We start from the raw sequence: 27,936 nt of genomic DNA on the forward strand, positions 1-27,936 counted from the left end.
AGGACTCAGTGGGGGGGTTGCAGAGCTGCGGCGGCAGGCCGGATCACGTGTGCGGGCTGTCAGCCCGAGCCTGGGGCGGGAGGGGGGCTCGCCGGGGCTGACACTATCCACCAGGGCCGGCTGGGAGCGCGCCGCAGCGGGCGAGCGCTGCCCGCCGCCCAGTCCGCTCCATGGCCTGGCCCTGCATCAGCCGCGTGTGCTGCCTCGCCCGCTTCTGGAGCCAGCTGGACAAGTCCGACCTCTCGGTGCCGCTCACCATCCACAGCTACTCTGACCTCGAGGAGCCCGAGGAGGGGGCGAGCCCGGCGCGGGGCGCGGCGGCGGACGGGCGCTCCCGGGGGGGCGGCGGTCAGCTGCCGGCCGGGCCCCCCCACTCGCAGGCCAGCCTGCCCATCAAGCGGTCCTGGAAGGGGGGGAGCCACAAGCGGGGCCCGGCGGCGCCGCCCGGCCCCCAGCCCTTCGCCGCCGAGACCCAGTACCAGCAGGACTTCCGCGCCTGGCCCCTGCAGAGGCGAGACGGGCCCCCCGGCCCGGCCAGGTCCGTGTACGTCCTGCCCGCCGCGGGCAGCGACCAGCGGCCGGGGGCCAGCAGCAGGCTGAGCGCCTCCCCGCCCGGCGCTGCCACCACCACCTCCTACAGGTAAAGTGGGGCGGGGCCAGTGCCCTGGGGCTCCCCCCCCGCAAGGGGGCTGCAGAGCGGCTGTCAGGGAAACATGGGGGCGGGGGATTTGGGGTGCCCGGCTTGAAACCCCTAAGAGATGCTGTTCAGAAAGGGCTGACGATCATTACAAGGTGGCTCAAATCCGCCACCCGGAATGTCTAGTTGCTCTTGGAAATGTGGCCCTGAAAAATCTCAGGGTTTTTTTTAGTAATCTCCTCTCACCTTCTTCCAGGCTTTGCCAGCCCCATCGGTGCTGGAACAGGGTGCTGGGGGTGCAGCACCACCCCCTGGCTAGAAGTGGTTTCCATCATATACAAGGTTTACAGTTTGGTTTAATGGCTCTCAGCACCCCTCACTATAAAAATTGTTCAGGCGCAGGGGCCAGCCCTATATTTATTTATTTTGCAGTACTAATGTGCACTGTCCTGAGGCAGTACAGTATGTGTAGTACGATCATCGAGAACTGCAAGTCAAGGCACTGTGTGTATTTGATTCTGGCTTTTGCGAAAGAATAACAGGAGTAAGAAAAGCACTAGTATAAACAGATGCAGAACTCATAATGCCAGCTACAATTGCAATACCGTAAGTGTTGTACTTTAAAATACAATACGACAGTGAGCATAACCAGGACCCATAGGTACCATCAACAAAATGGTTACACTGAACTACGTTAGGATTATCACATAATAAATATTGGAATTGTTTAACTCCTGGGGCACTGCATTTACTGTGAATTTGGGGGCCACATGCTGTAGTCTCAGAACATTTGTGAAACATGAATGTAATTGGCATATGTCTAAAAGGTCACACAAGGTGATATTTAAACTGTTAATATTTAAGCCAGGAAAGTTCACAATTATTTAAAATGATGTCCCAAACCACCTATATTTACATGATTTTAAATGATTGTTTTATTTTCCTTTTGTCTTTCCTGAATTATTATAAACATTTATTTACTGGAAACAAGAGATGAAACTGGCTACTTCTGAGTTCTGTTCTACTTTGGAGTTCTCCCTCCATGTCTATCCCTGGGGTATATGAACCTTTAAAAATAATATAGGTTATTAAATAAAGTACCAAGTTCACTAGAATGGCGCTGAGGAACTGTTTCATGGCCTCGAATAATCACAAAGTATGGCAGTTTTTAAACATGCCTCTTAGGTATATTGATAGAGTAATTAATCTTATTATAACTGGGTAACAGGTATTTGTACATTTTACCCACCAGACATATTGCTTTCTGTTACAACAGATTAGATAAATATGCCAGGAAATACTTTTAAGACAAAAATATTTGAATCCCTTGGAGTGATTATAGTCCAGCATGTGCATTTATATTGGTTACCTTATCACTCCCTACCCTGGAGAGCTGCCACAATATAGATGTGCATATAAAAAATTGTCTTTAAAAACAACTGTGAAGCAGTTGACATTAATCATGCATCTTTTCTTGCTTATTAAAAACAGCAAAAAGCCCAGCACATAATATAGAAAAAGGCCCTGCAAAATGACAATTCTTAATAGATAAAGGCAATTTGAAACAGAACAAAAAGTGCCTTAGACCAGCAAACACTATAAAATGACATAGGTAAGGTTGACCAATTAAAAACTCATCCATCTTCAATTTCTGTTTTTTAAAATATTTTTCTGGTTATTCTATCTGACCCCAAAACCAAGGGCATAGTAAGCACTCATTACAATCACAGATTTGCACTGTTTCCAGTTGTCAGTGCATTTGTACCTTTCACACCATCTTTCTGACTGCTTGATTCTTGTGCAGGGCCCTCAAATAACATCCTCCAAATGCAGAAAAGCGTGAACGTTTTAAGACTCAGTAGGTAGTCAGGGAGCAAGGGGGATAGACCAACCTGCAAACCAAAACAGCAATATTATAAGAAATCCATGTCTAGGAACTTCATGACAGCTGCAGTGATAAGGCACACTGCCCCAAAGCCACAGCCTCTTACTGTAGTAGTTGCATCAGTATGAAGACTTTTATGAAATGTTTAAGCAGTTTTAGGGTTATCCACTAGAGATCAAATGGTACAAACAGATCTACCCATACATTAGCCAGCACATTTGTTTCCCAATATAGTCCTACAGCAAGTTTATATATTCTCTTATTAGTTTTACTCAGGGAAACACTGCTCAGCCTGCATCCTGCTACAATAATTTTCTCTATAGTCTCCAACTGTCATCTGCACAAAACTGATTACATATTAAAGTTACTAGGTATAAGACATTCAGATCGTATTAAAGATAGCTACGTGCTTTAGAAGATAAATTATAGGATTCACAGTAAATGACAGTAGGAGAGAGAATGAACGGTTGCTTGACAGCAGAACGTTTAATAGTTCATGAATGTCTGGTTTTTAAAGCTAACAGGATTGGGCTTCATTAGCTTGGATGGGTTAATGGCTAGTGGTCTAGTCTGATTGTTAGACTCTGACTGGGGCAGTGCTTTTTATCAGTGATTGGTTGTAAAACCAGGGGCGAAGCATGTCCAATTCATAGACAAATAGTGAAATCTTCTTCAAGCTTTGAAATACACCCCTTTTCTCCCAGTCAGGAGAGTCTGCATGAAATAGAGCAGAGATGGTCAAACGTACTGGCACTCTGAACCACATATGATAATATTCAGAAGTCTGAGAGCCGGGGCACACCTCCCAGGAGCCCGGGTTAGGGACTTCAGCCCCACTTCTGTTGAAACCTTGAGCCCCAGCAGGTGTGCCCCGCAGCGCTGAAACCCCGAGATCCCCCTCCCCACTACAAGGCAGAGGTCCTGAGCATCCCCCTCCCAGTCTGGTAGGTGGAGAATGGCGGGGGGGGGCACAGGGGAAGGGCTTACAAGCTGCACTTTAACTGTAAAAAAGCTGCATGTGGCTTGCAAGCCACAGTTTGGCTACCCCTGGAATAGAGGAACCCCTCTGCCATACTGCCCATCCCCTGATGCTAGGTTATTTTCATCACCATTACTCTCCAGCCTCCTACACTACATACTTTTTATAGTCGTTTGAGGGCAGCTTGGTGGCCTTTTAACTCCTTCCCTGCTATTGTCTTCAGGGCATGGCTGGCAAGCCTCATTCCCCACTCCTGACCTCCAAGATGGTCAGGTGGTCTCCTGCATTTTCTTCTTTTAGGGAGGACAATAAGGTCAGGCATGCTCCATCCTAGTTCATAGGGTTAATTTTCATGGCAGCACCCCTCACCTGTTCCTCCATCCTCCTATAGTGGATCCAGCCTCCTGCTGGCTGCTCTTACTTCACTGCGTTTTGTAGGCTCTGCTCAGGAAAGCCTGCCTAGCAGCTCATCCCAGTGGGTGAGGTTACCTCTAGGCTACAGGAAGCCAGTGACACTAGTGTTTCCATAGTGAAGTATGAACGGCTCTGCTGTAGCGACAGTGGGCTGAGTCAGAACACATTCCTTGTTTCTGCTGAATGGGGAAGCAGCTTGGTGACCTAGTCACCTGATGAAGACTGACCTTGTGGATTAGATGGCACTGGACCTTATCTTCCCCCAAAGCGTTCAGGAAAGGTGAGTATTTCCTGCCCAAACATAGACAATGGGAATGAGGGAGAACTGAGGATCACTAGGCCACCCATAGAAGAGGGGAAATGAGGGGAAGAGTCAGGAGAGAGTACAGGCCTGGCCTGGGAGGGATTAAAGGAGAGCCACTGACACCTTACAGGGAGGGGCTTGTCCAGGGCAATGGGGAGAAGAGGACTTTCTTCCTAGGCTCAAGGTGGGGTTTTTCTCTTGTCTCATATTTGACGGATGGGTTCCTGGCCAGGGCCTCTCTCTCCTCCTTGGCTTTGAAGATAGGGTCTCTGAGCAAAATGCTTCTCTCTCCTTCAGGGGCTGGGGATCTCAGACAGGAATAATCCCACATCTCCCCCACTCAGAGAATAGAGTCCCTTTCCATAGGTCTCTTCTTTTTCTTCTTCCCCGCAACCCACAGTGAACACTGTTTTGAATCATCCCCATCATAGATGCTCTAGCACAACTCTGTACCACACCAGGTCAAACTGAAACAGACTTCACGAGGCAAGCACAGATGGCTGCTGTAAAGTGAACAAGACAAAGTCAGTAACCAGCAACCATACTGCCATTGGGAGTGACTGTCAGCTCTCAGAAGCTGAAGGCAGCTGGCTGGGCCTGCTCAGTATTGAGAGAGAAGCCATCCCAAGGAAAGAAGAGTTGATTTGAACAGATACTGTAGAAGAGTTCAGATTCAGCTTGTTTTATTCCCTGTACTCAGTGTGTCCTGCATTTTCTGGTTGGTTTATTATTGTAAATTTTGAAATTTTAGTTATTTTTGAAGATTCTGAAAGTTCGGCATCACATTTCAATGGGACTTGTGGAATTTTCACGGTAGATTAGTTTTCATACTTTTTTCAAATACATGACAATAAACATGAAATATTCTATGGTTTGTTTTGTGTGCACCAGGCTGATGCTACTATTTCATCTCCTGAGGAACTTTACTCGGCAAATTCTGCTTTCATGTCTCTCCCCACATTTTTAGGAGCAGATTCTTACTGAGTACAGAAGGAAATTCAGCACCATACCAACACAGGCTGTATTCTTTTCCTTACAGTATGAACCAAGTCATCCTGATCTATTATTTTGCAGAAGAAATCAACCAATGGAAACAATGATCAATGGAAAGGGCCAATCCAACTCAGACTGACTTCTGTGGGAGTCTTTCCATTGACTTCAGTTGGCACTGGATTAGGTCCCAAATGAACTCAAAATCAAATTGAACTTCCAGCATGTAGCTCAAGCCAGATCGATATAAACCACACATAAAAAGGCAGGAGTGGGACATGCTCCGATTTTGAAAAGATCTTTGTGGCTACCACATCTTATTAGTTTTAACAGAGATAAAAGACAGGCCTGGTCTACTCTTTCCACAGTTCCCCAGAGGTGACTTCCAGTTTAAAGAGGGCCCTTTTTGTCACAGTAAAGGTACTTCCCCCACTGGCATTAAATCCACACTGACACAGTGAAGGCTTTCACACATCAGTTATTTTGTGATGTGGCATTTTGATTGCATTTTACAGGCATTTAAAGGAATGTGAATTTATTGTTTAGCTTCACAGTGTCCTGCAATGATAGAAGTTAGCAGCAGGAATGATTTGGAGTTTCAGGATTCTACCCAATATACGCATTACATTAGTCAGGTACTGGACTTCCGTCATCTTTTTAGTTTGGAGGTAACTCTCTATGTTGGGGAGGCCATGCGGTCCAGTGTCTTATCTCTTGGCCTAGGAATCAGGAGACGAGTTCTAGTCCCAGTTTTGCTGTATGACCTTGGGCAAGTCATTTTGCCTCTCTGTGTCTGTTCCCCATCTCATCTATTTAGATTATAAACTCTTTGGAGCAGGGATTATCTCTGTGTAAGTATAGTAGCGAGCACATGGAGCCTCTTGGTGAGACTGGAAGACAAATAATAATCTCCACGACCCATGGGAACTAAATGTTGCATCATCCTAGAGTTGGTACTTATCTGCAGACTAGCATCACAGAGGAAACTCATGCATGGGAGAGCAGGGCTTTATGGGATCCCAGTATCAGCATGTACCGTTGTCTATTTAAAGTGACCAGCACTGAGCAGGAACTGCCTTTTAATTTTTATCTTTGGGGAAAACAGAAATTATATGCAGAGAAGTAGAGTAATGAAAGGCTAAGCCTGCTGCACTAATCACACATACATCAGGAATGTCAGGGTTAAAGGCCCGTTGGGTATCTGAACCCCTGCCTTCTAGTGTGGGAGTATTTAGAGTATTCTGTCGCTGCACTGTCACACAGAACAGAGCAACAGGACAAGCTCTTCAGCAAACGGGATGGAATAGAATGAAGAGGAAGGGCTCTTCTCTGTAACTATGGATGCACGGGGTTAGCATATTGTTGTACTGACTATGCTATTCCCCTGCATTTGAATACTGCTTCTGCAGTATGGTGTAAACAGGGTGAACTGTGGGGGCTGTTTCATGTTAAATAGAACATTGTCTTTTAAGTGGAAAAACACACACTGTGTGATCAAGACAGATACCTGAGAAGCAGCATTAACGTAGCTGGGGGGGAAATTTTAGCCTCATCCAGCAATACACATAAGCATATGAATAGTCCCATTATAATCAATGTTTAACGTTAGCTTTACTTGCTTAAGTCATCTGCTGGATGGGGCCATAATACTAATAGCATCAAAATGAGGGCTTCAAAGATGCAAGCTTCCAGGTGCTCTGTTGCAAGAGTTCTCAGACTGTGATCTGGAAAACCTTCTCAGCAGTCTAAGTGCACAGGATTTCAGATCACAGCAAGGCACTGGGAGGGCAGATGGCCACAAGAGGATCTTTCTGTTACAAAGTGGTCTGCAGCATGGAAAGGTTGGAGAACTGGATTCTATTGCATGCTGTTGGGAGGAACAGATCCCTTCCCCATTCTACACACAAAACTATGGCCTGGATTAGCCGTGGGGGGTGGGGATAAAAGAATCGTTACAGAAACCAAACAGCAGGGGTCATCCACCCACATAGTCCTTTCATACAATCCATTGAGAAAGGTAATGCAGCTCCCCAGCAGCTAAATCCACCTGCTGACCCAACATCCAACAGTGAATTCAAGGAAACTACCTGGTAACCCATGGGATGATGCTGTTGTGATAAAGGTAACCCTTCCCAGCCATTTCTAGATAATACTTACATGGCCCCAGTTACCATAGTGTCTGAGTGCCTCACAATATCCCTGTGAAGGTGCTCAGATAGTATGGCTCTGAGTGCAGTATAAGAACCTATATGAAATAGATAGGGAAGTGCTATTAGCCCCATTTTACAGATGGGAACTGAGACACAGTGAGGTTAAGGGACATGATCTAGGTCACAAAAGATGTCTGTGGCTACACAGGGACTTGAACTGATGTCTCTTGAATGTTAGGCTAGTGCCCTAACCACTAGACCATCATTCCTTTATTGCCATCCATTTTTCTTTTCCTCCCACTATCGTCTTTCTTGGCTATTCCTTTTCCTTCTTTCCCTTCACCTCTCCTTCCCACCTCCTGTATCACTCCTCCTTTCTCTCTAGCCAACCTCCCTCCATTCCTTAGGGTTGGATTTCTTTGAAGATTGCAGCTCTATGCTACAACCACTAGAGGGCACCATGATATTTCTTACTGGAGCTAGACTGACATTCTATCCAGAAGAGGGCAGCGTTTAATATGCTACCCACTGCCTATTATTAAGGTTGCCTGATACCTCCCATTATCAGTCACTGTTTTCAGTTGCTTATATCTTGGTTATGGTTGCAAGAGTTTAACTATTTGGCCTGAAATTTTCCATGCTGGGTTTCTGCCTCTGGTCGATTTTTATTTTATTTATTTTGGAACATGTTAGCCAGACTGGTTCAGCCATTTCTGAAAATGAGGTTGGGGTAAATAAATTGTTTTTTCAATGTTACAAACGTTCTGGTAACCTTTTCTTTGGAAAGTGCTAATGCCCCCAATGCTTTGGAACAGGGACTTGAAATTAGGCAGGGAGATGGTCTTTTTTGTCAGGGATTGGCTTTTTGCCAACCCTGTGAAAGTCTGCCCACATTTGGCCCAATTATAAGCCTTTGAAAAGTTGAAGTTCACACATGCTTAGTAGAGAATTGCTAGAGTTTAGCAGCTGAAATCTCTGAAGATTCCCTCCTCACTGAGCATGCTTCAGCCTCTCATAGCTCCTAGGTGTGATCAGACTGCACATAGACTATTCCCGTAGACTGACTGAGCATGCTCCAGCCTAGGGCTGGAGGGGCAAAGCCAAACTTTCACTGCAGTAGCTGCTCCTATTTGCTCCAGGCTGGGGTGGGGCTGGGCATTGGAACTGAGAGCAGGGAGCCTGATCCCACATGCTGTCAGTAACCCCTGGCTGACATCCTAGCAGTGTGGAGGAGGAAACCATCTGAGTTACAATGCAGAGGGGACAAAAGCTAGACCTAGGTAATTGTAAGGTGGACTGGGGGTGTAGCTTGGAACAAGGGGGTGGAGGCTGGGACTGGGAGCTGAGACCAACTGTCTGGGTAAGTAGACTAGATCTGGGAGCAGGGGAGGGGAAGACTGGGACTGGCAGGGCAAAAAGACCGAGAACCAATGGGGGAGAAGGGACATAAAACAGATCTGGGATTATTTGTTTTTTCTTTTTGTAGAATATTAGGGTCAGAAGGGACCTCAGGAAGTCATCTAGTCTAACCCCCTGCTCACAGCAGAACCAATCCCCAGAGAGATTTTTGCCCTAGATCCCTAAATTGCCCACTCAAGAATTGAGCTCACAACCCTGGAGTTAGCAGGCCAATGCACAAACCACTGAGCTATCCCTCCCCCCATCTTTGGGCTTATCTGGGCAAAGAAACTGGGACAAGGTGCTGAGAGAAATGTGAACACTGAGATTGGTTGAGAGCCTCAGGAATGAATGGAGATGGGGAATGTGGGTGTGGACAAGTGATTGGAAGCCAGCAAGAGAAAAAGAGACAGATCAGGGAGCAGAGGAAGGACCTGGGACTGGGTTGGCAAAGAGACTGGGGATGAGATGGGGGTTGGGCTGCAAGGACCTGGCAATGGCTAAGCAATAAGATTGAGAGCAAGAGATGGTGGGAGATCGAGAGTGACTAGGATGGGAAATCTGGAGGGTTGAGACTACAATTTACTGGGCAAGGAGACTGGGACTGACTAGGTGAGAAGAATGGGACTGGGACAAGGAGCCAGTGGTGGGATAGTGACAGGACTGGGATAGATTGGAGGAGATGGGGTGAAGCTTGGGGGGAATGGGCAGAAGACTCTGTGCCGACTGGAGCACATTCCCATCCCCAGGCTTTGCTTGGGAAAGGAACCCAAGCCAACATCTGAAACCCCCTGGCAAAGTATCTTCCCCCCCCTCTAATGCTGGTCCACATAGAAGATAATCTACTGTTGCTATCAGTTATTCTATTAGCCCCAGAGGCAGAGATATGTGCGGTTGATAGAAAGGTTCCAAGCCTGCTGATGAACTGAATATCATCAATATGTTGCCACATGATGGAATTTCTGTTTTTCAGTTTGCCTTTTTAAAAACCTAGCAAATTAGACACAAAAGCCCTGTGTTAAAAGAACATTACTAAGGCTGCAAAGACAAACACTCAAAAGTTAGGAAATGCCAAAATTAAGGTACTCCGTGAAACCTTAATTTGACCCCCCCCCCTTGTGCATATGCATTCTGATACAGTTAACTCTAATTACATTGTCACATACTGTTTTTTCCATAGGATCCCTGCCTCTTTCAGTGCACTGGAAGGACTTGTTTTGCGGATGCATCAGGGTTGTGTAGTGAAGTGGATAGTTGTCTGTAGGACCCCTACCTCATTTGTTGCAGCAGTTGGAAGATATACACTGAGTGAGGCAGGGGATTTCAGGAAGAGAAAAGAGAGTCTCATGGTTAAGGCAGTTGAATGATGATGCTCTGGAGAACTGGATTCTTTCCCAGCTTCTGCCACAGAATTCCTGTGTGATGTTGGGCAAGTCACATAAACTAAACTTTTCATAAGTGGTCACTAATTGTGTGTTCCTCATTTTCTTGAGATTTGAGACCCTGGGGACTGATTTGTGGAAGTTCTGAGCACTCAAGCGATGCAACTGAAATAAATGGGAGCTCTGCTTTGAACATACAAAGGGCTATATAATACTCGGAAAAATCCCATCCTAGATGTCACAGATTGGGCACTCAAAATTAGTGGACACTTTTAATCTCTCTGTGCCTCAGTTCACCATCTGTAAAATGGGGATAATCCCCCCTCACCTTACAGGGGTGTCATGAAAATAAATTAATTAGTGTTTGTGATGTTACAATAGTGATGAGTGCTATAGAAAAGTCCACAAGGGAATTAATACTTGAGTCATCAGAGCAGGGTTTGAATAGTGTGCAATAAATAAGGTCTGGGGCCACACATTGAACAATGAGCCAAAACAAAAAACTGAATAGCTGTTCATTAAGTGAGCACCATCCATCCTGTGCACTGAATGAGGCAGGGTCCTGAGATTTATGTAAGTCTAGTCCAGGCATAGTCAATTATTTTTTGTCAAGGTCCATATTTCTTGGTCAGGGTACAGTCAAGGTCCAGACTCCAGAGAAAATAATAAAAAACAATAATAACGAGTAAATAAAAAGATTTCAGGATCCATTCAAAAGCACCTGATGGGTCAGATTTGGCCCACAGTGCCTGTTGACTACCCCCGTCTCCTGTATATCACAGGCAACCCACACCACCCAGCAGCTGCACATTTCAGCCCACAACAGACTAGTGTCCCAGGGAGAGAACAGGAGTTTCCGAGGTATATAAGTGCCTGACACCCCCGCCCCCCAAAGGCAGGGAAGTGATTAAGTGAGCTATAGCCAGATAATCCTGGCAAATGACTTGCACTCCATGCTGCAGAAGAAGAAAAAACCCTAAGGTCACTGCCAATCTGATCTAGGGAAATATTCCTGGTCAACCCCACATAGGATGATCAGTTAGATCCTGACTATGTGAACAAGAACCAGCCCATCAAGCACCTGAGAGAGAGAATGCTTGGTGCCACTTCAGAGTACTGGCCCACTCCACCCAATGTCCCATGACCAGCCTGATGCTTCAGAGGAAGAAGATTTAAAAACTGCTTCCTGGGTATGCGTGTGGTGGGAGGGGCATCCCTTTCTGACCCCGGTAGGATGACCACATGTCCCGATTTTATAGGGACAGTTCTGATATTTGGGGCTTTTTCTTATATAAGCTCCTATTACCCCCCACTACCTGTCCCGATTTTTCACATTTGCTGTCTGGTCACCCTAGACCCCTGCAGGTGGCCAGTTAAAACCCTGAAGCATGAGCTTTTAGGAACATAAGACATAAACCAGAAGTGAGCCCTAGGCTTCTCCTGCCCCACCATCACAAGCAACTTTGTCATACAATCCCACTCAAACTTTTGAGTGTTCAACTTTGCAATCTTAATAATATTCTTTTAACATAGGTTTTTTTTGTGTGTGTAATTAATAGAGATTTTGGCAAGTCTCTTTGAATTTTACAGGTATTTGAATTAGTCTTGTTAGAAGAGCATGTCAGCAAGTCATTAGTTTAGGAGTGCTCCTGGATTTCAGCAGCATCAAGGAGTAACACTTTCTATCATCACCAATGGGCTAGGAGACTACATCCAATCCTGACAGACAGCAACCTGACCTCAGTTATACATGCCTTTGTCCACCTCCTGTCTGTACTGTAGCAATGCAGTGTACCTGGATGTGAAACTGTCAGCCTTTAGAGATGCCAGCTAGTACAGAATGTTGCAGCACGTCTCCTAAGCAACACAGGCTACTGCCAGCACGTCAGTCCCATCCTCTGCTCTCTACACTGACTCTCCACAAAGCGGAAGATCTTGGTCCTTATCTTCAAGATGCTCAATGGCCTGAAGCCAGCATATTACAAAGATCACCTAAACTCCAGAGTGAAGACCATGGTCGCAGCTGTGCTGCTCAGGCACCCTGGAATTTCCTATTTATACCATAAGGCAAAGCTTATCTAAGCAGAAGACAGAACTCCCTCGGGGACCAGTCTGAGACTGTGGGATTAACTCCCCCCACCAGACATGAAGGACCATCACAGACCTCGCCATCTTCCATTCCAAGTGCAAGGCGCACACTTTAACCTGCTGTTGCTAATATAAACAAAGACCAGCATGTACATTTAAAAAACAAACCCTACCAAAACAACCCCCTATACAATTCTTCCTTTGTGGAGAAGATGAGAGAGAATGAACCACCGGTGACAGATTCTAATCATGTCACTTAGTGCTCTGCTGGAAGGTGCTCAGATATTACATTGAGGAGGCAGTGTAAAATCCTATGCAGAAGAGAACAGACATATTGCAACTACTTGAGTGTCACATTCTCCCATCTGGTGTGATCTTTTCTCTTTATTCCTTAGTTGAGCAATGCTAATTTTAATGAGACATTTGTGAATGACACCGGTAAATTATTCATGCCAAGTAACCAGTGAAACAAGAACAGTGTACCTGGCATACTACTGAAAACAAATGTAAACTGTGAATGGTGTGATAGGAATGTAATGTGTCAAATCTGTGCTTCAGATGCTACAGAAAAACAAAGTTAAAAAAAAGACAATCCCAACATCACAATAATAGAATCCATGCATAAAATATTTCAGTTTTGTATTTTTTTAAACCAGCAGTAATATTAAAAATGCTCTGCTCCCAAAAAGAGTGAAAACAAAAATAGTCTTTACATATAGTTTTCACAGCATCAGTGAGGCAGGACATACATTAGAGGATTAATACACAGACATTGGCACTGTGTCTAAAAGCAGATGTGTAATTATGAATATCTAACATAATATTTCAGTGGATTATTATACCTGATAAAGAAATTCCATGATGCCCTACATTTTGAGCAAATGGTAGAACCTTTCTATGTATGTCACAGCTAAAGCCTGTTTATTATTTCAAAAGCATATGGTGAAATCTTGCAGATGGTTTACTAAAAGTGCACTGGTATGCAGCCACTTCCCAGGGTGACTTTGCCTTGTCAGCTAGTGTTAAAAATTCTGTTGCGTGGCCACTAAATACTCTGCTCACAAAGACAAGAAGGGATCATAAGCTATGCAGCAGGTATAGAAGTTGGCAGGTTCTCATCCTGGGAAATCCCTAAATGTGGGGGTTATTGAGTTTTCATTTGACTTCATAACGGTCATCTCTTCCTTACTCCATTCTCAAATCATTCCGAGTCCAACACACAGCACTGAATTTCCAGTATGACACAGCTCCAAATCCCTGTTCCAATTATGCCCTGGCTGAATCCTGCTACTCCTTGTGCTAGCAAGTCAGGTTAAGTGAAATGGGATTTGCCAGGTGAGAAAGATGACAGTTTAGCCTTGGTGACAGCTGACTTCCAAAACTGCCCAGGACACAGTGAAACTAGCTACTAATAATACCACTTCTTTGTGGGCTACAGACAGCCTCCTTCCTAGCAGCAGTAATGGCTAATCTTGCCTACACATCAGGCCAGTCTGACAGCATATACTGTTCTACTGGCTATGGAAGGGTTTGGACCAGATAAGTAAGAGGGCCTAATCTAAGCCAAATATTGAAATACCAATGCAGAGATGATTTCACTCATCACTGTACTATATATCACCCCATCTCCTACCCCCCCATCAGAACTTCATGACAGTAATAGAGGGAAAACTCAAATCCCTTTTTCCAAAAGCAACCCCCCTCTCACATGGGCTATAGAAGGGCTAGTAGGTGTTAGCACCATAGAGTCCTATGACTCAAGCTGTGGTTGTTCTGTTCAGTAGGTGGCCATGGTACACACTAACCAGTTCATTGAAACATTTCTAATCAGGCTTAAAATTGGAATTCACACCAAGCCTTATGTAACTACAACAGTGTCTATATACACTGGATCCCTCTCTGCTGGCCCATCTTATTGCCCTTTCAATCACTAGAATGAGGTCCGTCTGTCCCAGAACAGAAGGATCCTATTTGAGGTTTCCTCCCTGGATGTAGGCCTTAGTCCATAGAGGGCCTTTCACCCCTTCAAAGTGCATTCAGGGCTTCCCTCCACAGGTAACGCTTGTCCTAACAGAGTGGCTTTCAAACTTTTTTAATGGTGACCCCCCCTTATAAATTAAAAACACTTTTTAAATATATTTAACACCATTATTAATGCTGGAGGCAAAGCAGGATTTCGGGTGGCGGGTGACAGCTCACGCCCCCCCATGTAATAACCTTGCGACCCCCCCCCGAGGGGGCCTGACCCCCCCAGTTTAAGAGCCCCTGTCCTAACACATCATAACAGTAATAGATGAGTCTTGCAGATTCCCTTCCCACAATGTGTGCTAACCAAATTAAAGGATGAAGAGAGGGATAATTGTGACAGAGCTACAATCTGTCCAGAACTCCTGTTGGATAACCATTTGGAAAAACACCAGACTGGTCTCCTGAAACTCCTTTGTGGAACAACTCTTAATTCCACTTCCTGACAGCAATTCAGCTGTCAAGGAATGGCAGGGAGGCTGTGTTACATTTTACAGGTGGAATCCAATTATTTTAAATCCTTCCATCAACTCAAGAGCCAGTTTTCTAGCCCTAAACGCAAGTTTTTAGCAATGCCTACAAATATGGTTTTGGGTCATTTCCATTTATAGAGATCTGAATACCTCACCCTTACTCCAAAACAACAGAGAGTAAAACTACTGATATTAAAGCCGCTGTGATTCTAAGGCCGAGATCCTCAGAGGTATGTAGATGTCTAATTCCCATTGAAATCAATGGAAGTTGGGCACCTAAAGGAGGATCTGTGCTTAAGTTACTGTCTCTGACACTGCTTTCTGCCTCCTCCATTATTGCTGTCACCGGTGTTTACTTTGCAGGTCTGGCTGGTAGTAGACCCAGAAAGGTTGACACTTTATTAGAAAATACATTTCAGAATCTATAGCTGATGAGCTGCACTTTGTGCAGAATGCTACACTCAGCAAAATTAGATAGTGCAACCATTATTTTGGTATTTGTGAATGGCTTGTTTGCCATGGCCCACTGTCAGAGATTCTGAATGTATGGTGGTGGGTTAAACACAAAAGAGTGAAGTAACAACACAGAATCAGCTGAACTTGGAGAGCACACACAATACAGGGACTGCTCTCACTACCTCCTTTCAAAAGCAGATGGCCAACTAACCATTTAATGGCCACCCTTCTTGTGGAGCCTAATTAAAGCAGGTCAACAATTTTCAAATGTGTTTAAAAAAGGAAAGGGAAGGGTGCTTCAAAAAGTGTTTGCAAAATGTCCTCCCTTTTTCCCAACCAGCTCTAATCCTACCTAGCGAGGAGGTAGCCTGGTTCCTGGGAGCTGACCATGCACTGTATTTTATACCCATTCCCCTACCCTTTGTGTGGTGTGTCTATTTCAATTATAAACTCTTGGGGCAGGAACCGTCTACTAGTCTGTGATCGTGCAGTGCCTAGCACAATAGGGCCTGGATCTGAGTTGGGTCCCAGGCACTACATGACTATTAATAATATCCCTACGGATCACAGAAGATCACCTATCAGGATGTCAGTGTTTTCAGTTTAACTTAGAAAAAAAACCTAACAGACTAGAGGCTGCAGAGAGTGTATGTCAACTGTTACATTGCAGTGGCTTAGCCAGTTGGTTTCTGCTCTCTTGAGTGTGTCAATTGAACTTTGCTTGAGGAAACCCTGGTCTGGCTTTGCAATCATTCATGCTAGATCAGGTAGTTCTACCGCATGAGAGCTCAGATAATTAGATGTACCAATGAGACAAGAATAGGCTTGGCAGAATTTGATTTTTATTTTTTATAGTTTTGATGGATAATATCCATGGGGAGGGTTAAGCATTTTTTATTTTTAATGATTTAACAATTTTGTGATATTATGGGTTTTAAGAATTTTTTTCTGAGTTTTATCTGATTTAAATGTTCACAGTTGTGGCAAATTATGTGGGTGTCAGACAAATATTTAATAAGAGTAGATGTTGAGTCTAAAAGTTAAAGCTTTATAACCATTAAAATACAAATTGTCAACATCACATATCAAAATAGACAAAGTAAATACCCTCAAATGAAATGCTAATAATTTCTCAAGCAGCATTTTTTCACTTTGCTATTCTGTAAATTTTTATCATCAGATATGGAAATATTTTTTCATTGGTTTCTGTGTGTACAGTGAAATCTACATTTAATGACATTTTTACCAATAAAATCTAATCTTTCCAAGCCTAGACATGAGCTACTTTTTTTGCGGTACAGTGAAACCATTTATTACAAAGGTACAACACCTGCTCACCTAAAGCACCCTGCTAATTGGTGTCTTTTTACATCCATATTTGCCTGTTTTTAAAACTGTATTTCTTTTTCCTGTTCCTCTGGGGAAAACCCATAAGTACAACTACAGGAAAAACAACCCCACACATAGCTTTATCAATTGCACAAAGTACGTAAACTGAGAAAAGATAGAAACAATATTTGTACTTAGTCTCTCAGTTCTTCTAATCAGAGTGAATGTTTAGTTGTGTTTTAACCTGCATTGACTGACAGGACAGTGATTGCTAACACACAAACATTTGTTTCTCATCATGTTTACTGCTAGGCTGCACAACTAGTAACAAATGTGTGTCCTAGAAGCTGAAAGTCAGACAGAATTTACTTTAAAAGGCAGCCAGGGAGGGAAGGAGGAAGGAAATTTTTGTATCAACCACTGTTTGGGACTGGGCCATCTTAAAGCCAGTGGGACCTGTACGAGAGATTCACCCAGCTCTCATGAAGACCTTTCCCATCAATGTGAGCAAAGGAAAAATCTGAAAATCCTGGTTCTAAATTACAGAGGAAAACCCCTCTGGAGTCCGTTAAGTGTCTGAGCAATAGAAAAGCACCAGACATAGGATAGTTATTCTATTTTTGCTCACCTTTCTGATTTGATGGATGAAAACAGAATGTTGCCCAGACACTATCACATTTTTTGCTCCTCGGACATTGGCCCAGGTGTACAGACTGAGCAGCAAGCTATTTGGTTTCCAGCCAAACTGAGGATACCATGATGCAAAGCCATACTTCTTCAGAGATGCCAAATCAGCAGATGATTTATTATAAAGTAATGAAACAAACTCGATCCTGGAAAGAGGAGTCTCAGATACTTATTCAAAGCTGGGAATACCCTGAGCCCCTTTTCGCTTCTATGGTGTAATGGCATAGGGCCATCATTAGGATAGATAGGTTAGCAATCAATTGCAATCTGTATCCTTAAGGCAAGTCAGCCTTATGTGAGACAACAGGTTCAAGTACTTGGAAACTATTGTGACATAATTAATGGTTAAGTAAGAGTCCGTTGGTACTTTGCCCAGTATGTCCTATGTTCTCCCCTCTGGCTGCAAAGCTGTATAGAGCTTGAATTCAGCTAGCCTTTCACAACTGTTTGAGATTCCCTAGGGAAAGTTCTGTTTTGTTTTGGCTGTCCTTGGCTAATAGCTTTTGTTTACAATACATATTTAAGCCTTTTATAAGGGACCTCTCCAGAGGTAACAAAGCACCAAATACAGACCAGCAACTGTCTAAGGCCTGGTCTACACTGGAGGGGGCGGAAAGAGGGGAAATCGATCTAATTTATGCAACTTCAGCTATGCGAATAACGTAGCTGAAGTTGAAGTACTTAGATCGACTTATCGTCGTGTCTTCAACTCCTGCCGCTCCCCCATCGACTCTACCTGTGCCTCTCGCAGTGGTGGAGTACAGGAGTTGACGGGAGAGCACTCGGGAATCAGTTTATCGTGTCTAGACTAGACACGATAAATTGACCCCCTCTGGATCGATCTCTGCCCGCCGATCCAGCAGGTAGTGTAGACATACCCTAACAGGAGAACAGGCCAGCCCAAACACACAGCCCAGTATCATCGAAATATCTGCCACCAGGGCAGTTCTGTTAGGTGACTGGTGCTAGGGCTATGGAAAAGGGGTGGAGTGGGTAATAGGTGCTAAAACAAGGCAAAAGCCCAGAATCCAGTCATCAAGACCAGACCAGTTAAAATAGCTGACATATGCAGTGCACACTGAACTCAGGCTCTGACTCAAGTTTGACCCCAAGAGCCAGTTCCATCCACACACAAATCAGTGTGACTCAGGTCAGTATGCACTCAGGACCCTAGTCCTAGGACCTTACTGGGGGGCTTGGTCAGAGCTTGAGTCTGTACGCAGCTCAAGCCTGACCCCAGTCAGCAGGTCTGTGTATTGCAGCATGGATGCATTAGCATGGCTGTGAGACATGGTTCCAGCAATTGGAAGCCTAAGTTTACAAGACGGTGTGGACGCTCAAGCACAAGCTTGGAAACAGAGATTCCACAGACTTAGGTATCCCTTCCCTGGGAGGGAGTTGTGTACCTCAGGATCCTTTATCGAACGAGACCCACCGCTGGTCCTGAACAGACTTAAGAACTCATTGCAGAGTTACCTCATCTGAATAACCACCAGGCAATGAAATGTAGGCTAGGAAAGCACTGAAGTACCTTGGTCCCTAGGACTTTATAGCATGCTGAGACTAGGAAAACATGCAGTGTTTTAAGGCTGTCTAGATTTAAAAGTATAGTGTAGACTAGGCAGTGTATATTTTAATCACATGCTTAGCTGAGCAAGATAGATCTACACATTCTAAAAACACACCTTTAAATCCTAATCTAGACAGAGCTTTAGAAACATTTTAACTATCAGTTTTTTAAACAGCACTTCCCAACTAATATCTAAAGGGCAGTCATGTTGAAAAAAAGAGTTGGCTGGTTGTGATCAAACCTAGGCTCCCTGCTAAAACACAATCTATTCTCCAAGCCTTTGCTGCGGTAGCAGTTAGCGTAGTTTTTGCTTATGACTGTTGTATTGATTTTGATAGAATAAATGGGCCCAGGGAGTCCATGATCATGTCATTGTACAACTTTAAATAGTTCAGCAAGGCTCAGGGTTTTGAGTTCAGACATCTTGGCCTGCTTAATATCATGGCAAAAACCACTAGAAAATCCATGCCAACTTTGGCAACGTATTGATGAGGATACGCAGGACACACAAGGCAAGGGGTGAGGAGCAGAATAGTCCATCCTCACATTATTTTATTCACCAGTCAGGCTTAATTTATGACCCACCAATTTTTGGTCCTCTGATTTCCAGTTTCCCACTCCTTTGTTTGCAGAGGCTCTGCCTGGTACAGTCCATGACTTATATCAGTGGCCCTTTTTGTTTGGGCTAATTCAGTCTGTGTCCATGTTCGTACCTTTACCCATCACTGTTCATTGTTGTGTAGTGTTCCAATCACCTATAAGCCTTTAGCTGCTTTTCCACAGTTAGACGCACGGTTGGGACAGGCCAGTGATCTCCCATTATTACAGCAGGGGACACACAGCAGACTCCCTTAATCCTATCCCCAACAAGCAGACACATTTGGCTACTTCTGCAGCCTCCAGAATGGCCTAACTGAGAGCACTAGTTAACCCTGTGACAAAGCTGCAGAGGACCACAATGGAGGGCCAAGTTACTGGATAAGCCAGACACTGATAGCCACTTTTGAATACGGTTGATCGCTGCAAGCAAGGTAGGGAAGCCTCTGCACCCATCTTACCAAACACAGCCATACTCCAGGCTCACACAATCTCTTCTTTCCTCTCCTTCTGTCTTAAGGAGCCAAGCTTTCCAACCTCTTAGCCACATGAAAATATCAGCTGAAGCATCAGATAGTCCATAATGGGGCAAAGAGGAGGTGCAGCTCTGACACATGAATAGGTAGAACACTGCACACTGGCAGATGTGACTGACGGCAGCCAAGAGGGGTAAAACCAGATAAAGAAACATTAAGAAAATCATTCACTGAAAGCAAGTGAAACGCCATGGAGCTGATATCTAGAATCAAAATGCTCAAGGCATGAAAAACAACTTTTTGTCCAGGAGGAAATCAGCAAGCAGCTCTAAAAGGGAGCATGAAAGCTCCAGCAAGTAGGTGCAGGATGAAACCAGTGCAGTCAGAGCTAGTTCATCTAGGCTGTCTATACCCTTCATTGAGCTCCAGCTTTCTAAGGAATACAGCATGCAGAGCTGGTTTAAGAGTCTACTTTTATTAGGTGTTGGAGTACAAATGGACTTAGCAGATTTGGTTTGATTTAACTGTGTTGAAAATTGTAAGTAGGGTGACCAGATAGCAAGTGTGAAAAATCAGGACAGAGGTAGTCTTATATAAGACAAAGCCCCTAATTTTGAGACATATGATCACCCTAATTATAAGCAAGCAGTTCCCAAACTTGCCTTTTGCATTTATTTGCTCTCACACTGAGCAGAGGTGCCTGCTGTCTGTACACTGCATTAATTCTGTATTCTGGGTCCTTCTGTTTTTACCAACCCATTTCAGGCAGGAGTATCGTCCATGGACTGGAGCCAAACCGTCAAAGCCCATAAAGACAAAGCAAGGCTTCATTATTCCAGAAGATCATTTTGTGCAAGAGACTAGCTACAGGGCAGATTTTAAGGTAATTGTACATTTTTTACAAACTCTGGAGGCCTTTTGAAGAGACCCCAAAGAAAATTCCATACCCCTTACATATTACCAATGCATTGTGGTTAGAAACCAAGCCATGACTTGAGCAAATGCTCTTCCCTCATTGCACATCAATCACCTCTACGGTGACCAGACAGCAAATGTGAAAAATCTGGGGGGGTAGTAGGAGCCTATATAAGAAAAAGACCCCAAAATCGGGACTGTTCCTATAAAATCAGGACATCTGGTCACCCTAGTCACCTCTTGTTTTCAGAGAGATCTGGCAGAGAGTATTCATAACTTTTAATTCAATGCTAAGGACAAGATTTTAAACTACATAGGAGTCAGGAAGTTCAAAATTATGGTTCCCACAGTAATCTCGACTCAAACATCTTCTTGGTCTGTAGTATTATGTTACTGTATACAATCAATTTAATACCATCTGTACTTGTGCAGTGTAGTCTCTCTGTTCAGAACTTTTCCTGAGTCTCTCCTTAAATGTGCAAGGCAAACAGCATCCCACCAACTGAGAACGGCTTACGTGTGAGCAATACCCTACTCTGCAGCCTTCAGCAATGCTGCAGCAGCAAAGCTGGCCACAAGCTGCACCATCGACCTTGAACAGTCGGTGGACATGGTCTAACAGGCAAGACAGCCTCAACACTGCTGCAAGGCAAACCCACTTGGTCAACTTTGCTCTCTTCCATTTGCTCTGAGGGGTATAGGAAGGTTTCCTCTGGTTTCTATGGTGCGGCAAAATGGGAGGGACCAGTGATGCAGACACATTAAAATGATACATTTTTAAGGCTGGAATCCCTCCTATCTCACGGATGGGAGAAGATGAAGTTACTTTTTTCCTGTTCACCAAAAGTCCTCCCTCCACCAGGCCTTGAGCTTAGAGAAACCCCAACAACTAGAACTAGAATTAAAAGCCAAAGAGCTTGGAAAAAAATTTCAAACTTCAAAAATCTGCTCTATGTTTTATTTCTGTAGGAGGCCCAGATCCATATTTCATCCATCACTGTCACATTCAAATACAACCAGCATTGGCCATAAACTTGAGACACTGGCCATAAATCAACAGCATGTAGAGAAATCTAAACCTGGCAGAGGTGGTAGGGGTGCCAACAAGTAGTGCTGCAGGGCTTATATCTATGTCTGCTCTTCTGCTGAGTCCACTGGTACGGTGGCATCTGATCATCTTAAACACAAAGTGGACCCCAGCAGATCTCCGTACGGCTCTTTCTTCCTTTCCGCCATTTGAGGATGGGTTATTTGGAAAGCTAGGTGAAGAAATGGTTGGTGCAACATTGCAGAATCCAGCCCTGGCCACAGAATTGCTCTCCATCTTTGATTAAAAGTAAATAAATACATATGTTTCTAGCCCTAATCATTGCAAAGAAAGCCTTCCTGCTGTGAACCCAATTAAATAACTGCAGTGGGGTCTCCCTGGTGGTGACAGTCCCATTCATCTCCAGGAGATGTTAACTTAGAAATCAAATGGGGGCAATTTAAATGTCAACTCTTAACCATTTCACTGCAGATTATTTTAACAGGAACATACAGCTAATGTGCTTATCTTGTAATTGCAAGCTGCCTTTCCCTTCCCCTTCCCCTTTCTGAGCCACCTAAACATCCAGCTTGCCTCAGACAACCCCTGCAGTGCAGTTATATGTTTGCAGTACAAAATTCTGTAGGACGTTGAAAATGATAAATGTAGGAACAGCATAAAATTGAATTGAATATCAAGTCCACACAAGGGACACAGTACTGCTTGCATTATTCATTTTCATATTTAATTCAAGAGCAGCCTCCAGCCCTTTAAAAACTTAAGCTGCCACTGAATCTCCAGTCTGTTGCACTGGGGGTGCTGCAGAATGAACAGGCATTTCAGGAGAATTTAGGTCAAATTGGACATGGGAGTACAAGGAGCCTGGACTACAGAATCTGTCAGAATAGCAGGCAAATGGTACCACAGGAAGCACTCATCACAAGGGGCTGTGCGATCAATGATTGAGGGGAAAAGAGAAGAAAGCATTACAGCTGAGCGCCACAGACCGTTGATTTTCCCTAGCAAGAGCTTAGCAAGGGAGGAGAAGAGAACGGTGCACAATAGGAAGGTGAAGATTTTCAAAGCCACCTGGAGGATTTGGACTTCCAGTTCCCACTAATTAGCTGATTCCATATCGTGATTCTTGCTGAATTAGACCATCTGGTGCTTTGCTGAGAACCGGATTGAAGCTGAAACAATTTACTAACTTCCAAAACATTTAATGGAAAGTTGAGCAGGCTTGAAAATATCTCAGCCTAAAATATCAAAGTTGTGTTAGCGTCAGTCCTGTTCTCAGCAAAGTACAAAGTGTTTCAATACAGCCAATCTTTTTTTTGGAGGGGAGAAGCAATGTCTGGGATGTGGTATCAGCAGTAGGACTCAAAGAGATTAAAGAAGAGAGAAAACAAGTGGCTGTGGAATCCACAAAGAACTCTCCAAGTGAATATCAGAGTAGTTTGCCTTGTTTGAGTCTTTCATAAGCCAGAGTTCAAACTCATGATGTGTTTGAATATTAAACTTTGGCCACAGCTTGTGTGATCCCCACCAGACATTATTACAAGTCTTGACATTCTTATGGAATGCAAAGATACAGGGGCATAAGTTGCTGAAGTGGAGAATTCTGAGCCTGGTGAAAGAAGAGGAAAGAGATGGACAGAGACAGCAGGATTGTTGGTGGGAAAAAGACCAGTTAGAATCTCCCTGCCCGCAAGCATAGGTTATAATACTCAAACAGAGCACAGAACTGACCAAAACGTTGCAGTGAAACAAAAAAGAACTTCCAGTGCTTCCACATGACGTATGGATGTCGTGGAAGAGACCAATTACAGACTCAAAACAGCACTTACTCCAGTCATAGGTGCCAATTGCGTGGGTGCTCCAGGGCTAGAACACCATGGAAAAAAATTAGCGGATGCTTAGTACCCATCGGCAGCCAACTCCCCTCTCCCCCAGTGCCTCTCGCCCGCCGGCGGCCATGCTGTTATTGATGTGAGGCAAAGATAAAATCTGAAACACATGCATAGAGAGAAACCACCAAAGGCACAAAATATTGAGACTCTCCAGACTGAGCCAGGAATGGCCCTGTCTCCCAGAACAGCAGAGTACAGAGGCTTTTCTCTCATATCCAGCAAAGCAAACAGCATTACTATGAGCAAAGCAATAAGTTGGCATGAAGATGCTGCTTGGAAACAGCTAGATTAGACAGAGTGAAGATACATTTTGAAATCACTTGTGTTTACTCGGCCCTAGAAGACCTTTAAAAACCATTCAGGCTTTTCCTTTTGCCCAAGCCCCAACTGGGTTACATGTGTGTGATTCGGTAACATAAGAACAGCCATATGGGATCAAACCAATGGGTACATCTAGTCTAGTGGCTTGTGCCAGATGCTTCAGAAAGAATTAACAGAACAGGGCAATTACTGAGTGAGTCATCCCATCATCCAGTCTCAGCTTCTGGCAGTGAGAGGCTTAAGGACACTCAGAGAATGGGGTTGCATCCCTGACCATCTTGGCTAACAGTTATAGAATCATAGAAGATTAGGGTTGGAAGAGACCTCAGGAGTTCATCTAGTCCAATCTCCTGCTCAAAACAGGACCAACCCCAACTAAATCATTGATGGCCCTATCCTCCATGAACTTGTCTAGCTCCTCTTTGAACCCAGTTATACTTTTGACCTTCACAATATCTCCCAGCAATGAGTTCCACAGGTTGTTTTACAATAACCTGTATGTAGGATTTAGCTAGGGTTTTCCAGCTGTTGATCTCCACAGTGGCTTTGCTTGTGATATTATTCTGTTCACCAGCATTTAAGACTCATCCCCAGAAGAATGTGAAAAAAACCAGATTATTAGCTAATTGCCTTTTTTCCATGTCCTGTTCTTGTGGCCCTGCTCCTCTTCCTCACTCCTCCAGCAGTTCTGTTAGAGCAAGTAGGACCAAACAAAACTTAAGACAGTTATGCTTGAGGGCAGCTATCATCTGAACCCTGGGCAGGAGACACAAGTAAAGACAATTCCATTTAAATTCAGTTAGTCTCTTATTATGGTAAGAGACAGGCTCTTCAGCTACTCTGCGTCAGTAGGTACCATCTGTTCACCACAGTGCTACACTTAGGATGAAATCCTGGCTACATTGAAGTCAATAGGAATTTTGCTCTGGAGTCATCTCTGCCATCTCTCTCACAGTCCCTACTTGAAGAGCATACAGAATATTCAGTATAGTTAACTTTTCTTCCTGAATGCTGCATGTGTGCGCCCAGGTTGCAAAACATACAGTACAGTTGCTACTCCATAAAGCACTGAGCTTAGACATTTTTAGAGCGGTTTCTTGTTCGTGTTCTCCAAGCAGTTCAGACTTTGCACCATGCAGATCTCTCCTCCAGCCTCTTACTTTAATCAATCACTAGTCTAGTGGTATATTTGCCTTTATGTTTGTGTGAAACAAATTTTAGCAAGGCTTTGTGAAAGGGTCAGCAGTTCTCTCTGTGCACATTGGCTGGGAATCCATTAGCAACCTGCCAGCAAGAATCGCTCAAACATGCTTGTCTTGCTATTGTAGACAGCATCCCCAGTCCTACCTGCACCTTAACCTTTAACTGTGTTGAAGGACCCAGTTACAACGAAGCAGCCCATCCAAACTGTTCTGGTCTTGCAGTGTGGCTCTGATTGAACAAATTATTTTACAGTGCCCTGGAATTGTGCTATAAAAATGGTTCAGTTCATGTACAGTTCCATACCAACCTGTGTCAGGGGCCTATTGTATGACACAGTCCTGCGACGTGTTTTATTTTACAGTAGAGAGGAGACCAGAGATCTGTGGGCCAAGAACCCCCATGATTACTGTACCCAGAAGTGGTGCTAATGCATATTATTTTCCCCTTTAGATTCCAGAAGTGAAGACCAAGTTTTCCCCCAACCCTTCTGCGGTTTTCCAGGCTCCTTCTCGTATCCTTAACGTGTGAACTTGGATCCAGTTCACATCCAGGCAGCTTAAATGTGGGTTGTTAGTAAAAATGTCCTGCTATGCAACTTTCATGCAGGATGTTAAGATCAAAGAGACAATATCAAAAGCAGCTACAGTGAGTAATAATATATACATAATATCTGTGAATAAACAAAGCGCAAAGCACTTGATTTGGAACTGGCAAAACAGACTGACCTAGTTTTTGTAGAACCAGGCTCATTACTATGCCAGCTGGTATCACATTAGGAGATTGACTTTGGGCAGCAAAGACAGTATTGCAGATAATGCCCCTACACTTAGCTGCATTTGTGGGGGGGAAATCACAAATGGAAATAACTAAAATTAAAGCCACTGCTATCTAACAGACCTGTCTGCCGTAGGTCAGTGAAAGAGCTGGTGAATGACCCAAGCTGACTTTTGAACTTGTTTTTATTTTTTTTTAAATTTTGAAGTACACAAGCAAGCATCTCACTAATACATTGGAATACTACACCAAACAGTGTAGCATTCGTGGCTGGCATTGATTTTAGTGGTTTTTTAGAAGTCTTTTGGCATGATAATACTCTTTAAACAAATCAGACAAAAAGTCACTGGGGCTTCATGGCTGAAGCTGAATATTTCAAAGTTGGAAAGCCACCTTAGGTGGAGTTTGAATTTTTGAAGAATGAACAACAATAGCATGAGAGAGAATCAAGAAAGTCCTGACAAAACAACACCTCAACTTGGCTCTTGGCTGACCGTAAACTTATTAGGTCAGCTCAGATAACTGTGGATTGTATGGACCAGAAACTAAAATGTTTATGGATGTAATTTGTAATGGTCATGCTTAAGGTGTATGTATATAGCGTACATAGATTTTGCATAATGGAATCTGAAGATTCTTTAATAAAAGGATATGCTTAGACTTTTATTAAATGTTAACTGTTTGCTTATGCAAGATGAAAAATATATTGCCTTGAAATCTTGAATTATTGCCTGTATATTGGTAATGCTAGTGCTAAAAATAACCAGAGATGAATGTTACATGGATAATCTATTTTAAAAAAAAAAAGCAGAATGTAATTCATACCTTCATTTTTAAAGATGGACCATTTTAAATTTAGTCATTCTAAAGATTACCTTTTTAAAAAGATAACTGATGTGGATTTAACTTTTACTCATTCTGTTTTAATAAATCATTTCCTAGTGCTCGTTCATCTAGCTTGTGATAAACTTAAGAGTTTTTATCTAAAGGGTTTATGCAATATAATAAATCTATTTCTAATTTAACATTTTTCCTAATTTTCTTCTGAAAATATCACACAGAAAAAAGTTACAGTTTGTGTGTTAGAAATTTGTCTGTTAGAATGAAAGGAAATGTTGCCCTCAAACTTGAACAGTAATCAGTTATTCATTCATCTGTAATGAGAGTAACTGATAAAATGGGAAGTTACAGAAATTTTCTCTTAATCTTTTCCCAGCTCAAGTCAAAGGCTGGTTTAATGATCCTTTGGGCTATACAAACACACTCCCATTGCTGAGCATCTCCGTAAGAGCGATTCTTGAACTGGGGGCTGGTGGACTATTTTTGAAATTTATCTAGAAAGTACATTGCATTATATAGGGATTTAAGGGAGCTGCTTCCATTAAAACTGGTACGATTCAGCCACTGAGACTCAACCATGAGTAAAGATAATATGCCCATTAATGTGTGTTTCTTTGGGATGGGGGATGAAATTTCTTGCACTCTTCAGATTTTATGTTGGGATTATTGTCCGATGAATTTGCAGTATTTAACATCAGTACTTGCAGAAAAAAAATCGATATTTTATATATATATATTTGTTAGGGTTTTTTTTGTGGGAGGAAATCATTTTTTTTTTTTGAAACTGATTGAAATATTCCAAGCTGCACTAAATGTTTTGCATGTTAAATGTTTCTAAGGAAAAAAATGTATAGTCTGCTTGATCAATCTGTTTATAAAGTTTTTAAACTGTTCAGTTTCAACAGTTCAGTTAATTTCACTCTTGGATTTTACTATTAGCAAAAAACCCAACACATACTGCCTACTCAGTTTCTTTTCTTAATTTACTATATTTCTACAAAACAGTTGTAAACAAACTGGTAATACATGAAGCTTGTATTTTATCAAATGGACTGAAAGTTAATTTAATAAAATGTATTTTGGCTACTGGTTCTTCTTCTAATCTT

At 43.4% G+C, this 27,936-nt stretch overlaps 1 protein-coding gene across 1 annotated transcript; it reads left to right on the top strand.

Annotated features, from left to right (window-relative positions):
- Nucleotides 1–167: 167 nt before the first annotated feature.
- Nucleotides 168–27,905, top strand: MAP6D1 (MAP6 domain containing 1). The gene is made up of 3 exons (XM_030576600.1): nucleotides 168–640; nucleotides 20,606–20,723; nucleotides 25,667–27,905. The coding sequence occupies exons 1-3, from the start codon at nucleotides 171–173 to the stop codon at nucleotides 25,742–25,744; spliced, it is 666 nt and encodes a 221-aa protein (XP_030432460.1). The 5' UTR covers nucleotides 168–170; the 3' UTR covers nucleotides 25,745–27,905.
- The last annotated feature ends 31 nt before the right edge of the window (nucleotides 27,906–27,936 follow it).

The sequence above is a fragment of the Gopherus evgoodei genome, chromosome 9 (genome assembly GCF_007399415.2).
Source record: "Gopherus evgoodei ecotype Sinaloan lineage chromosome 9, rGopEvg1_v1.p, whole genome shotgun sequence".
Lineage (NCBI taxonomy): Eukaryota > Metazoa > Chordata > Testudines > Testudinidae > Gopherus > Gopherus evgoodei.

Bases quoted from the DNA above. Each gene is read 5' to 3' on its own strand.
- MAP6D1 (XM_030576600.1), top strand. From the start codon at position 171: ATGGCCTGGCCCTGCATCAGCCGCGTGTGCTGCCTCGCCCGCTTCTGG. The intron at 641-20,605 runs GTAAAGTGGGGC...AACCCATTTCAG, and splicing joins GCCACCACCACCTCCTACAG to GCAGGAGTATCGTCCATGGA. The intron at 20,724-25,666 runs GTAATTGTACAT...TTTCCCCTTTAG, and splicing joins GCTACAGGGCAGATTTTAAG to ATTCCAGAAGTGAAGACCAA.